Source organism: Suncus etruscus, chromosome 4 (assembly GCF_024139225.1).
Source record: "Suncus etruscus isolate mSunEtr1 chromosome 4, mSunEtr1.pri.cur, whole genome shotgun sequence".
Classification (NCBI taxonomy): Eukaryota; Metazoa; Chordata; class Mammalia; order Eulipotyphla; family Soricidae; genus Suncus; species Suncus etruscus.
The window spans coordinates 152218985-152233959 of record NC_064851.1 but is presented as its reverse complement, the minus strand read 5'-3'; the positions used below and the strand labels follow the sequence as shown (position 1 = coordinate 152233959).

General features: G+C 40.6%; 1 protein-coding gene across 2 annotated transcripts in view; it reads right to left on the bottom strand.

The window, feature by feature from the left end:
- Window positions 1-442: 442 nt before the first annotated feature.
- The window catches only part of HGSNAT (heparan-alpha-glucosaminide N-acetyltransferase), a 30511-nt gene continuing 15978 nt past the window's right edge, over window positions 443-14975 (bottom strand). For both annotated transcript variants that reach the window (XM_049771834.1, XM_049771833.1), the window contains exons 9-18: window positions 14019-14049; window positions 12189-12349; window positions 10867-10982; window positions 8216-8337; window positions 7844-7970; window positions 6663-6749; window positions 5197-5274; window positions 4497-4567; window positions 4293-4405; window positions 443-2597 (exon numbers count right to left, since the gene is read on the bottom strand). In XM_049771834.1, coding sequence (XP_049627791.1) covers window positions 2416-2597; window positions 4293-4405; window positions 4497-4567; window positions 5197-5274; window positions 6663-6749; window positions 7844-7970; window positions 8216-8337; window positions 10867-10982; window positions 12189-12349; window positions 14019-14049 — 1088 coding nt within the window. In that variant the 3' untranslated portion in view covers window positions 443-2415. The remainder of the gene's footprint in view (window positions 2598-4292; window positions 4406-4496; window positions 4568-5196; window positions 5275-6662; window positions 6750-7843; window positions 7971-8215; window positions 8338-10866; window positions 10983-12188; window positions 12350-14018; window positions 14050-14975) is intronic.

Sequence of the window (14975 nt, the reverse complement as noted above, 5' to 3'; positions counted from 1 at the left end):
CCCGGCCCCTCATTTCCCTCTCTTACCACTACCTCTACCCATGAAAAGAGGTCTTCATGGTCTCAACACAGCCAAAGTTTGGCAAGCCAATGTTCCTTTGTCACTTGCTGGTTTTACAAGGTGTGAAATCCAGCAGGCATGAGAAGGCTGCAGAGGGTCTAGGTGTCTAGAGAAGTTTTTCTGGCTAACAAATACACACACACACACACACACACACACACACACACAATGGAAAAGTTTTCTGGCTTCCAAATGCACATACACACATCTCCAGAGTCACGTTTGCTGAATGTTCCCACAGTACTTAGACTCCCTGATGTGGTGATAGCAAGAAGGCAAGAAGCAGGTTTCCTCAGAGCTCTCTGCCCATACAGCTTTCATAAACATTTCACAGGGCACCTCATTCTAATAGCATTTCTGCATTAACAACAAAACCACCGCATTGTTTTTGCTTTATTCTTTATTTAGTGCCTGCTGTTGTGAGAGGCACTGTTCACACCAGAAAAAATACAAACAAGGCATAATTCACAATCTAGGTACATATACAAATAACTATCAAGGCAGAGAGTGAGCAATTTGGTATAAATAGAAAATCCATAGGAAGATAATCACATTACAGAGAATGCACAGGAGATTAGACATAGTGCTTAGAAATGGAGGGTTTATGACAGGTTAACGTAGAAGAGTAGTAAAAGTAATCCAGGAAGCCTGCTGACTACCAGCTGGTGGTAAACTGGGTGGTGTAAGTAGTACGGAATACTGTTGGTAACTAGGCTGGACTAAACAAGGTGGGATAGAGGGTAGGAAAGAAATAGAGCACTCGCTGTGCTCAATGGAACTAGTTAGGTCTGCAGACAACTTTCAGTGGAAGGTTTGGGGGGTTCTTTTTGTTGTTTTGTTTTGTTTTTTGAAAGGATTTGATCCAAGTCTACTTTATACAGTTTAACATGGTGGAAATCATTGCTTCCTACAAGAAGAGATTAAGAAAAGGAAAACAATTTAGGAAGGAAGAGAAGCTTAACTAGAGTAGCAGGTGGTGTCAGAGAAAGCAGAAGTGTTAGAATTACAATGTGGCAGTGACTCACGGTGGCACTTAGGGGAGGTCAGAAGAGTGAAGAAACAATGGTTCCATACCTAGAAACAGAATGGTCCTTTCACAGAGCTAGGAAAACCTGAGGAAGAGGTTTGAAAATGGGAAGTGAAGATAGGAGAGGTAAGTCAGAGGCTGGCACTGTGCAGGCATCGAGGGTATAGAGGAGGTGGGCCTGGAAAGGTATCGAAAAGTGGCATGCAGTATTGGTAGGTGGGGTCAGGGAGTCACTGAGGGACAAAGATGGTATTGTCAGGTTGTCCTAAAATAGGGTATTCTCACAGAAAATTTACAGATGCAGTACTTGAAAAGCACTGTTGCTCTATGTTCCATCTTCACTCTCAAGAAACTAACTATTCCTTCATTTCTAAGGTGTGAGCAGTCGCTTCCACATTGTAGAAGGTCATTCTGAAGAGATTTATTCCAATAAGTTTTTCAACTTTTCATTAACATTTGTTTGGGAAGGATTTAGTAAAAGTATTTCTGGCGATTTCAGAAAACCACTGATGTACCCCACCTCACTGAGTCTAAGAGCTAGCAATGGTCCCTCTACCCAGAAAGGTCCAAACTTGCTGAGCAGCTCACATGGCAGGGAGCCACCAGCCATCCACTGCTTCTCTGCTCCTGGGTTCTTGCCTACCGACTCAACATACAAAGACAGACTGATAAGGAACTGCTAGCGAAATAACAATAGTTGTAGAATAACAGCAGTGAATAACTAAAGTAAGAGTGACTGGGTAAACATAACCATAAATACATTGCAGTTTAAGTTTTTACACAAAGAATAAAAGGGAGAAAATGATTTCTATTAGATAGGCTTTTGATTAGCCCATCAATGCTTTATGGATCTGAAAAGAAAATTGCTCAGATGTTTTTGAAATAGCTGCACATAATCAAAAAACGTAAGAACATATTAACAGACATCACATTCAACAAGTCAGCTACTATGAAAATGATGGTTTTCTTGGTTGTCATAAGCATGTAGAGAAACTGTAAGAAAATAAGCTCAAAAGAAATTAGATCTTAGACCATTTTATCCATCAAATATTCCCTTTAGAAAAAGTAACTGAGAAGTCCCTTGGAATAAAATTCTAATGCATTCATTTACATGAGAAATAGAATATAAAGACAATTACTGTTCAAATACATAGGTCTCAAATACACAGAGTACTGATAAATTGTGTCACCATAACCAATCAGAGACAACGTCTTCCCAATCATATGGAAATGAGCATCCTACGGAGGTTATAGTGAAAGTCTCATGAAGGCTGCAGAGTTCTCCCAAAAACCAGCAGCCTTCCAGCAACACATTTCAACAGCATCTATCAAATTTTCCAAAAAACCTTCTTCTTATACAGGACATAGGCAATGAGCACCCAAACAGCAGTGGCAACAATGTTTTGAGTAAGGTGCTCCCTGTGTGACTGGCTGTCCTCCAATTTCCATTGGAAGGGAAAATAGCTTTCAAACACCTCATGGCCAACGTACACCAGAATAGAGTTCATTCCTATGGGAGAAACCCAGAAATCATGATTTCCACAGCCACACCCAACCAACTATTCAATTTTTGAAATTAGACTTTAGTTTAGAAACGAAACGAAAACTTTACATACTTAGATTATTGACTACAGCAAAAATAAGGCAGTGCTTAGATTTTAGAAATCAGTAAAGAGTATTTTTTTTTGTTTGTTTTTGTGCCACACCCAGTGGTGCTCAGGGGTTACTCCTGGCTGTCTGCTCAGAAATAGCTCCTGGCAGGTACGGGGGACCATATGGGACACCGGGATTTGAACCACCACCTTTAGTCCTGGATCGGCTGCTTGCAAGGCAAACGCCGCTGTGTTATCTCTCCGGGCTCAGTAAACAGTATTTATAATAATGCTCTTTTATACTAAATCTATTTCCTACAGAAAACACTTGAGGTCCAAAGAATGTAATATTACAAGAATATTACAAGAATGAGAGGGCAGGGGGCCGGAGAGATAGCATGGAGGTAAGGCGTTTGCCTTTCATGCAGGAGGTCATTGGTTCGAATCCCGGCGCCCCATATGGTCCCCCGTGCCTGCCAGGAGCAATTTCTGAGCCTGGAGCCAGGAATAACCCCTGAGCACTGCTGGGTGTGACCCAAAAACCAAAAAAAAAAAGAATGAGAGGGCAGAAGAGAATTCCAGAATGGTCTGGTCTAGCTCTCACTACTCAGGCAGAAATGCATTCAAACCATTCCATTTATGTCTTGATATTTCTTTTATTATATATATATATATATATATATATATTGTTTTTGGGTCACACCCAGCAGTGCTCAGGGATTACTCTTGGCTCTGCACCCAGAAAGCGAGCCCTGGCAGGCTCGGGGACCACCTGGAATGGAGGGAATCGAACCAGAGTTCATCCAGGGTTGGCTGTGTGCAAGGCAAATACCCTACCACTGTGCTATTGCTCCAGCCTCTTGATATTTCTATGTATATGTTTGCCTATGCATTGACATTAAGAATATCTATTGGGCTGGAGAGATAGTACAGTGAGTAGGGCACTTGCTTTGCACTCAACTGACCTGGGTTCTATCCCTGATATTCGTATGGTCCCCAAGAACTGTCAGGAGTAATCCCTGAGCACCGTTAAGTGTGGCCCAAAAACTAACCAAAAAAAAAATTTTTTTTAATTATTGTAAAATGTGGTCTCATGTGCCCTTTTTTTTTATTTATTTAAACATCTTGATTACATATATGATTGTGATTAGGTTTCAGTCATATATGGGGCCAGAGAGATAGTGCAGCAGTAGGGTGTTTGCCTTGCATGCAGCTGTTACAGGATGGATGGTGGTTCGAATCCCCCATGCCTGCCAGGAGCGATTTCTGAGTGCAGCTGGGTGTGGCCCAAAAACAAAACAAAAAAAAAGAACATATAGTCCCATTTCTAAGCTTTAGAAACGAGATGGTATGTCCTGGTATTCTGGTCCTCTATAATTTGCCTGGAGAAATGAACAGAGATCATTTCTATGACCTCACCATCTAGGGTGGATGGCTTCTGAACCAGGCCACTGACATCCTGTACCCTAAACAGATGCTTTCTCCACCTTGTTTTAGTAACCAGCCACCAGGGCTATGGCCTATGGTCCTACACAGGACAGTGGTGCCAGCCAATCCTGGGCAATTCACTTGGTCACCATCATCAACTTGACTTGGAATTAGTAGCAACTTGCCTGGGTAAATGAATGGCGCTCCTGTCCACAGTCCCTTTAGATCCACGACAGGATACAGGATGAACAGGATGAAGAAGGCAAATGAGCTCATAGTGGTTACATAGGAAATGGACCTGAGAAGAGTGGAAGGGCATAGCTCAGGTCCCAGGAAAATTCTAAGATCAGTATCCATCAACCAACAGCCCCAAGTGAGTTTCCACTTACCAGAGATTTTTGTTAATTGGGATAAATCCTTCATTTTCAGTAGCTTTCGTCAAGATAACAGAAACAAGCCCCTATAGTGGGGGAGAGGAAGAAGGATGTTAACATTTTTTATGACATTTCCAAAAGAACGTTTTAAGACCAAAAAAATTAGTTGTATAATTACAATGGGAGGGCTGAAAATTTTGCCATATTATCCTCCTATAGAAAGTATGTTATTTAAGATGTATTAAAAATATTCTTGTCAAAATTCTTTTTTGCATGCCTCTGAATTGAAAATACATGAACTGTGAAGGAATTCCTGAAGTGTCTCCTGAGAGGAAGTAGATGTAAAGTCTGAGTAAAATGGGCAATTCCACAATTCTCCTGTCGGTGTACCATCGCATGTTGCATGATCCACCCCATTTTCTTGCACAGCCCCATATGGAACTCACATACATCTTTCTCCCTGCTGCTGCCATCTCATCTGAATGACCATAGCACTTTAGTTATAAAACATTATGGTGAGAAAAGGAACCTGGGAATTTAGATGTAAAGATCTGTTCCTCATAGTCAAGTTCCTCTGTTCCTCTAGCTAGGATGTCCTCCAAAATAAAGAATATGACCTGCTGCTATATGGGGTGGTGTCCTTCCATTGCTGCTAAATATTTTTCTTTTCAATATACATGGGAAACCATTTTGCTGAGGAGTGTAAATTACTTACTAAGGCAAACCACCAAGCACCGAATCTGAGGAGAATGTCTTTGGTGCTGTCCTTGTAATAAAAGAGTATTTTTCCTGCCTGGAAGAGATAATGCAGTTACGATTACAGGACTCACAAAAGGGCTCTCATTTCATGCTCATCCACTCTACAAACACTCCCACACACTAGAGTTACAAAAGAAACAGACACAGTCCTGCCCTTGACTAATGGAGACTCAGGCACATAAGATCTCTGGGGCATGGTGAGAGTTGCCAAGAATGGCTGCCAATAGGTTGAGGTGCAAGCAGAAGGCAGGTAGAGTTAAAGAGCAGGCCCAAGGCCAAGTCAGAGGAAAAATGTCCCAAGGTGCTACAGATGATTCAAAATGCTGTAGTTGGAAAACAGTGTGGAGGCTGGAAGTCTTGTAGGTCTTGCTACCATGCTCAGCCTTTCCTCCATGGAAGGTTGGGAGCCAAGGAAAGTTCCATCCTCCTCCCCAAAAGAAGCCCAGAACCAGCTCAGCCAGTTGTGTGAGAGGGCTTAGATGGCATAAGAGGGATAGGGCCCAGAAAAATGGGACTGCAGATAGAGTGGCTGTCTCCCATTGGCCAACTCGGTTCAATCCCTGACACCCCTAAATCTACAAGGAATGAGGCCTAAGCATCACCGTATGACTGCCTCATCAAAAATATTATATAAAATAAAAGGCATGGACAGAGATAGGGAGGAATTAGTCAGGGAAATCATTTGAAAAATTGCAAAATTTCTAGACTTTGTATAAAATAATCCTTTGAAATCAGAAACAACTGAAATTATTAAGGGATGCATGGACATAAAAAACCTATACTAATACATAATGCTGATGAGTGTTTTCTCTATTCTAGGCCCTCCAAAATAAAGAATAAAATGAAAAACCCAAACTGGCCACATTTCAAGCACTTGTGAGCTGCATGTGACGGCTTCTGCACACATGTGGGTGGTGCCCTCAGCTCAGAATGTCCTGTCAGCATTGCTGCACATGTCCCAGTTAGCACCCCTCATGTAATTGCAAGCATCAATAAAAATAATTTAAGAAAGAAAAATAAAGGCTGTTCATAATTTTAACAAAACTGCACTGCAGATAAGCCAAGAACACCTTTATGGACTTTGGCACAAATGATACATAACCTAAACCCATGTATAATAATCCAGGGAAGGAATAAGACTATGATTCAATATAAGCTTCCCCTAGAAATGGCTCTGACTTCATTTCTAAAATGTCATGTCAACTCTGGAAACATATCTTGAAAATCAGAAATTAAACCTAATCATTAAGTGTGCTGAATTTTAGTAGCTTTAATTTCAACAGTCTTCTAATGTAAATAAATAATTAGTCCTGTAATACACATAAGACATGTTTCTAACTGCTTTAAGGAAATTCTTTTTGAATTAGGGAGTACTCAGTTGCACAGTCAGAAATATGTACACTAATGAAATTGCATGAATACCTGAACTCCTAAATATGCTGTCATGATCGAGTTGATGGTCCCAAGGATTCCTTCTGGGTCAAAGGGCACCTCTGTGCGATAAAGCACCTGAACAAAAGAGAACCAGGTCATTCACTCACCGACTACAGCATGCAGAGACTAAACGCAAACCTGAAAACATTATCAGCATTCAGTGTTTGGGAATCTTACTGAAAAAATTCACTACAGTAAAGTTAATTAGAATATTTCTGGCTAAAGGGTTCTGTAGTATGTGACACTCCTGGACATGTGTCTGTTACATATTACATATCTTATGTGTAATCCTTCAAAACTTTCTGGTTTCTTCTTTTTTTTTAATCTCTTATAACATCAAGAGCTTCCTATCTTCCTTATGGCAAATGCTATTTGAAAATATAATTGTGTTTTTTCTTGTAAATGTAATGCAGACACTGTAAGCTTTTAAAAATCTATAAGGTAGGGACTGGAGTGATAGTGCAATGGTAGGGCATTTGCCTTGCACTTGGCTGACCCAGGACAGACCTCTGTTCGATCCCCAGCATCCCATATGGTCCCTCCCAAGCAGCCAGGAGCAATTTTTGAGCAAATAGCCAGGAGTAATCCCTGAGTGTCACCAGGTGTGGCCCAAAATACAAACAAAAAATACATATATATAAAGTAATGAATGTCATAGTGTGCCCACCAGGCCCCTCTGTCCCATACATTTCATGGCAAAGTCCTCTGTCTTCCTCGCCATAATAAGTGCTCATTATGGCCAATAGCTCCTCAGGCTTTCCACTGGGTTTATCCTTGATGAGAGCTACCTGTCCATGAGCCAATCTGTTTTCCTGGGACAAGTCCACATCCATCTAGGAGCATAAAAGATTTGATCCTACAATCTGATTCAGAACAACTCTGCAAGGCCGCACCAGTCCCCTAAAGTTCAACAGGAATTCTGTGTAATCAGTGTTGTCAATTCCTCTGCCCAGCCCTGTTTCCTCTATTGCACAACAGTTGCTGACCCAGCACTCCTGCCAGCCAAAGAAGTCATCAGAGCACATTTCAAGGAAGTAAACACCATGAATACAAGTACATTCTCCTTTTAGACCAAACACTATCCCATAATGAACACTTAAGTCACTGCAGCTAGACAACTTTTCAAATCAAACATAGTTCCCAAACTAATTTATTAACTGCCCACTCACAGCTGAAGAAGGATGCTGGTAGAGGTGATCTTCTCCCAGAAGTACACGGTCAATGTAGCCGGCAGCTCCTCCAGTACAATTGGGGAACTTGCCCCAATCTCCAATGCCCCCTGGGCCAAGATAACCCCTGAAAGTCAAAGGCACGACTTAGTACACAAGACTTCTAAAGGGATGTGTGCATATTGTTCCTCCAATAGAGGGCCTCAGAAGCAGGGTCTAAGCTGCCTATTGGAGAGCACACTTGGGACCAGAGCCCTGCATACTGAGGCGGAAGATCCAACACACAACAGACTGTTTGCTGACACCAAGTTCGCCTCAAAGGAGAGGCTGGAGAGAAAGTGAACTTCAGAACTATACTGTCAGCTTGCTTACGTTGGGCATCCAGGAACTGGAAGCAATAAGGTTAGACCCAGCCACATGTTTTCCAGCATCAGAACGATGAGCCACTGGGGCCAGTCAGACATGAGGTATCGAAGAGACAAGATTCTTCCATCCTGAATCGAAAGCATAAAAACCACTCATGAGCTACGTACAGGTCAATGGGCTAGGCACATACCCTGGCATTCTTATCTTTGCGGTCATTACAAAATGTGCATGATTCTTTCTTTTTGTTACTTTCTTATATATAATTTGGTCTACATGCTCCCCCTCTATCAAATACCATTATACACTGTTACAGAGATCAGTTGACAGTTTTACTCCTATACATAGGACGTTCACACAAAAACAAGTATACAAATGTTCACAGGATCATTATTCACAATAGCTGAAATGTTGGAACAAGGACTCACTTGACTGAAAGGTGATACATTCACAAAATAGATTCTCCAACATTAAAAAGAAATTGAGGATTGGGAAGATTAACGAGGGACCAAGGGCACATGTTTTCCATCTGTAGGATCACAGTTTGATCCCAGACACTACGTGTCCCCCTGAGCACCATCAGGTATACCCCTGAGCACCTACATTACATACCACAGGGCCCAAGCAGCACTGTATCTACTGAACCATCCAGCATGGATGCCCAGAAGTATAATTACTTGAGGGCCCAAAGGGGGAAAAATGAATTGAGTACTGATCCATGGCATGACACAAATAAAGCCTTAAAAATACTATCTAAATTCAGATTTAAAAAAATGTCTGATTCTTTTTATATGACATATCTCTAATACGTAAGGACTAGCTTGAGAAGTAGCTGGTCATGAAAACTGGGTTTCTTTTTGGAAAAATGAAAATATTCTAGAATTAAACAGTGGTGATGGCTGCACAACCCTTAGTACACTATATATCACTGAACTTCAAAGGTGGTGGCAGTTTAATGGTCTGTGAATTATGTCTCAATAAATATTTATAAAAATAAAAGTGAACTTTAGAGCAGAAAAGTGAGACGAACTCTGGTAGCTATTCTTGTAGAACAAAGAATGAATACAGCCTACTTATTCTTGGTGTGCTTGCTCACCCACTTGCTCTGATCTATTTGTTCTGGATCTCTGAACAAACATGTCTCCACTAGGTTACCCTAAGATCACATGCAGTTGGCCAAGCACATCTTTTCTGGGGCATCACTAGTTTCACTTCCCCGAAGGACATTATGGCAAAGAGCATAGATACACATCCAAGAAGTGTGGAGAAGGCAGATTAATTATTAAAGGTACTCCAAGAAATAGATAACAGAACCAACATTATGGGAAGAACCAAGAGAATTTAGGATTGTGATTAATTCAAATGAAGTGATGAATTAGCCGATTGGATAATGAGAAAAAAAGTTAGAAAACAAATTGGGCTTTATTAATTTATATTGCTAAGTAGGAAACTATTGAAACAATTTAAATATTTTCAGCTATCTTTTTTACCTCTGCTGAGAAAAAATATATAGTTGTAGGCCAGAGAGAAAGGACAGAGACCTGGACTTGATTCCCAGTACCCGCAATGATTCCCTGATATTAATTCCCTGAGTGCAGAGCTCAGGGGCTACTCCCACCTCTGTGCTTAAGATTTTCCCCTGGTGGTGTGGTACTCGATGGTGTAGTCCCAGACATCAATCTGAGGGCCTCTTGCATCCTGAAGTGTGTGCTCAGCCCACCTGAGCGATCTCTCTGTTGACCCCAAGTTGAACCTTTACTGAGTTTGTATCGACAGCAAAATATTTTATCACTTATGTGATATATATAATACTCTAAGAAAACTAAACATAATGGCAGTTCAAGGTCAGAATTTTCAAGCTTGTGAAGAAAATGGAACACCACCAAGATGACAGAAAACTTTAAAAGTTTGTAAAGAGTGGTGCCAGAGAGATAGCACAGCGGCGTTTGCCTTGCAAGCAGTCAATCCAGGACCTAAGGTGGTTGGTTTAAATCCCGGCACCCCATATGGTCCCCTGTGCCTGCCAGGAGCTATTTCTGAGCAGATAGCCAGGAGTAACCCCTGAGCACTGCTGGGTGTGGTTCAAAAACCAAAAAAAAAAAGTTTGTAAAGAGATGCCAGAACAATAGTAGTATATGAGGTGCTTACCTTATATATGGCTAATCTAGGTTCAATCCCCAGCTTTCCATATAGTGCCCTAAGTCCTGACAAAAATAATGCTTGTGCACAACGCCAAGACTAACTCCTGAGTACTGCCAGTTGTACCCACCAAAGAAAATCAAAAATAAAAAGTTTCAAAGAGGTTTCAAATATGGTTCAACATGCTAAGCACATGCAACACCAAGAGCTACCAGAAGTGAACCCCAAGATGAAACCAGGTGTAGCCTCCAAGAATCACTGGGTATGACCTCGAAACCAAAGAGAAAAAAGAAAAACTATATAAAGAGAGGGTGGATTTTATGTTTGTAGCACAATAAAAAAAATTATTGGTATAATGACTAACAACTAATTGAAACAAACAAAAAAAAAAAAAAAAAACAAAAAAAAGATTTAACAACCAAAATTAAAGGCTCTACTGAACTGCAGTACTGCAAAAATTAAGAGTTCTAAAAATCAAAGTGGTTTTTCCCTTCTCCTCTTTTAAAAACAAGATTTCTCACCAAAGCACAAGTATCAGGCAGATTTTTAGCAAAAAGGAGTTCCAACACAGCAACCACAAAGTAAGTCACGCCCAGTCGCTGAAGCACACCAGGGATTCGAAGCTTATCCCAAGACACTACAGAAGGTACAAAATAGGCAAAGTGTTAGCCAACATTCCCCCCCACCCACCCACCAAGACAACAGTATTTTTCCAATTCAGAAAATTTTACAGAAACTATTACACCTAAGTAAGTCTCTTTTTGCTTCTGAGACAAATACCTATGTCAGGAGTCAGGGCTCAAATACTAGTTCAAGTACAGAACCAATGTCACTCAGGAGGAGGACGGTCAGGGACATGGTTCAGATTCACAGCAGGAAACTAGAGATAGCAACAAAATATCTCCTTTGGTTGTGTAATAAAATTAGGGTTACAACTGACCTACTAGGTAAACTTTTCCCAGTAAAAGCAAGAATTCAATTATCACAGATCCTAGGAATCTTCAGACCCAGCACTTTCCAAGCACATATGACCCAGCACATGTGTTCCAAATGTGCCACAGCTGTCACTGTGGGAATGAATCCCTCTAAGGACCTTTGGAAGCTACCCTTCTGGGATAAGAGGCCCACTTTCAGATGCAAGTTAATCAATTAATTTATGTGACCTCTTCCTGTGTCCCCAAGTGACCTCGCTCCTCTTTGGACTTGAAGTTTCCAGCCTGAGGTCCTCATCTGGCTACTGTCTAGATACCTATGCCCTCTTTTTCTAATAGATTTTTCTAACACAGTATCACCACTTTCCCCAGTCTAATACTGATCAAATGTACTAGAGTTAGCTCGTTCTCAGTTTTGCTCCCCAAAGTAAGCTTCTGCTCACTCACATCACTGAAGCCATGCAAAGTTGCTAATTATTTCCAGTAAACTAGCCAGCAATTGGAAAATCACAAAGGTGGGCTCTTGAATTAACTCACATGGATTTATTATGGAGGTGTATGGAACCAAAGTGGAAGAGGACAGAATCTGAGTACCAGGTCACCTGGCCTGGGCCCTCCCCTGACCCTTATTATGCTCAGATGAGTCAAAAAAAAGTACTGTAGTCTCCTCTAGCCTCAGATTTTTCTTTAGCACAGTGAACATATTTACAGGTCTTGAAGGCTCTTCCTGGGTCTAAAAATTCAAAATAATAAAATAATGCCCTAAATTATACATTCCTAATAACTGGTTTGGTTTGGGCTTGGGGTTGTTTACAAGTAGCTGAGATTTGAAGTTATATTTCTTTCAGAGTAGAAAACAGTTTCCATATTTCAACCTAAATATACTCTAACAGATGGGGGAAAGTACTTACATGGACCAAAGCAGTAATTGGGGTTCACAATGACAATTCCTATGTATATTAACAGGAAACTCCTCCATGCAACTTTCCCAAACAGTTTGAGTCTTGAACATCCCCGCCGTATTGCAGAAGTCGTGGACAGAAAAATCGAAGTTCCCATAATAAACACAAACCTTAAAAAAAAAATTCTATTAGATGGCCATTTCCAAGTTTATTTGTTTGTTTTTGAGTCTCTAGAGCAATGGTCCTCAAACTACGGCCCGCGGGCCACATATTGTGTTTATTCCCATTTTGTTTCTTCACTTCTAAATAAGATATATGCAGTGTGCATAGAAATTTGTTCATAATTTTTGTTTTTACTATAATCTGGCCCTCCAACAGTCTGAAGGACAGTGAACTGGCTCCCTGTTTAAAAAGTTTGAGGACCCCTGCTAGAGCATTAAGATTTTATAATCTACTATTGTTAAAGAAGAAACACAAGATATTTTTCACATAGCCCTATTAGACAGTAAACTTAAAATACCACTTCCTCCAGGCTTCCTGAGAAAAATTCTTTAGAAGAAAAAACAACTTCCAAAGCTATCACTTTCAGTTATCGTGGTGGAATGATGCTGGAGACACCAATTCCAAAACAGATGGACTTGCTATTGCTAGCATGCCCTCCAAAGTCCCATGAAATAAAACATACATTCTAAATTTACCCTTGCTCCTGAAACAGAAAGGCTTTACCTTTTCCTCTGATTTTATTTGGGGGGGGGGGTCACACTTGGTGGCACTCAGGAATTACTTCTGGCTCTGTGCTCAGAAATGTTCCTGGCAGGCTCGGGGGACCATATGGAATGCCGGGGATCAAACCCAGGTTGGCTGTATGCAAGGCAAACGCCTTACCGCTGTGCTATGACTCTGGTCCAGTTCTTTGATTTTTTTCTAAGCCATTTCCTTTCTTTTACAATAGTAAGTGACTCATTAAAAAAAAATAAGTTAGAGGATGGAACAACAACAGTACAGGGGTTAAGGTGCTTGCCTTGTATGTGCCTAACTCAGATTCAATCTCTGTCATCCTTTATGGTCCCCTGAACACCACGAGAAGCTATTTCTTAATATAGAGCCAGGAATAACCCCTGTTCACTGCCATTATGACCCAAACAGGGACCCAAGTAATCATTTGATTACTTAAGTTGATGAGGGTTACAAAGTGAGAGTTTTCTCTTGCTAGAAGTTGGGATCCCTTAACATGTCATGGATGTTCAGAGTCATTGTTATGATCAGGTTCTCAACTATCTTATTCAATTTCATTCGTCATTGTTGCATTGTCACATACTCAAGAATTCTGTAATGGGAATATCCTGCATTTCCTTTAGAGAACATTATTTCCACATTTACTTTCAAGATTAGTGGAATCTAACTATATGCTCGGAATTTGTGATTTCTTATATGATCCTCGAATCTTATTTACCATTTCTAAGCTAATAAAATGTTTCCTCCAAGATATTCTTCTTTTTTTCTACATCTGGCTGTGCTCATCTTGGCTCTGCACTTAGGTTTCATACCTGGCGGGCTTGAGGGACCACATGCTAAGGATCAACTCCAGGTTGACTATAGTCATGGCAAGTGTCCATTCTGCTGTACTACCTCTATCGCTCCAATCTTTTATAAATTCAATTCTTAGATAAGCACTATGCCAACTAATACAATTTCCAGAAGAATTTCTTAATGGCAGAGATCTGTGAATGATATAGACTAAAGCCTAGAACTCAGAGCTAGTCTCAGAGACAGTTCCAGCATCAGCTGGGAAAAAAAAATGAAGAGGACCTACAGAGTGTGGAGGAACTTCCAACTTACCAAGGAAACACAAGGTCAGCCACTGTTAGTCCTGCAAAACAATATAAGCACAGTGAGGAAAAGACTAGAATGAAAGGCTCTGTAGTAGATGAGTGCATGAAAAATAAGCTCATTTAAAGAAAGCACCCCCAAAAAAGCTCTGTAAAATATCCACCATCACCCTTATACCCACCCTTCAATTCCTATGGATGCTATAATGATTCAATTGATTCACTCAAATTATTAAACCATCCCCTTCTCAGAAAAAAAAAATCACTCAGTGCCCCCTAGAAATCTAATTTTTTTTTTTACTGTTTCTTCTTTTTTTTAATTTTTATTGTGGTCAAAGTGAATTACAAATCTTTCACAGTAATATTTAAGGCACAGGCCGAAGAGATAGCACAGCAGTAGGGCATTTGCCTTGCAATCCGAACCAATGATAGTTCGAATCCCAGCGCTATTAGGTGTGACCCAAAAAAAAAAAAATTTAAGGCACATAGTGACAATAAATGAGGGGCATTCCCACCACTAGTGCTGTCTTCCCTCCATCCCTGTTCCCAGCTTTTTTAAGTAAGCAAACATAAAATGCACCCTAACTGTATCCAACGATACAGCATCCTTATCCCACCTAATTCTAGTGATCTTGCAGTTAGCAAAATACTGCACACTACTGTCCTAGTGTGTATGAGAAGACCACACAAGAGGCAGGTGGACAAGTTTGCAATCTCTCAGTTGTGTCCAAAATCAATTAAAACCAGTAGGCAGATTAAGTCATGATACAACACTACTCAGAAAAATTCCACTCCAATTATACTTCAAGGAAACCTGTGAGTACTAAAAGTCTGAACTTCCCCAGTTACTATAACAAAAGGAATATGTACAATATGACCAGAGTACCTTGCAAATAAATTATTAACCTCTCTACGGAGTCTCAGCAGAGAACTCTGGAGTCTATATGCTATTATAGCAGAATGTTAC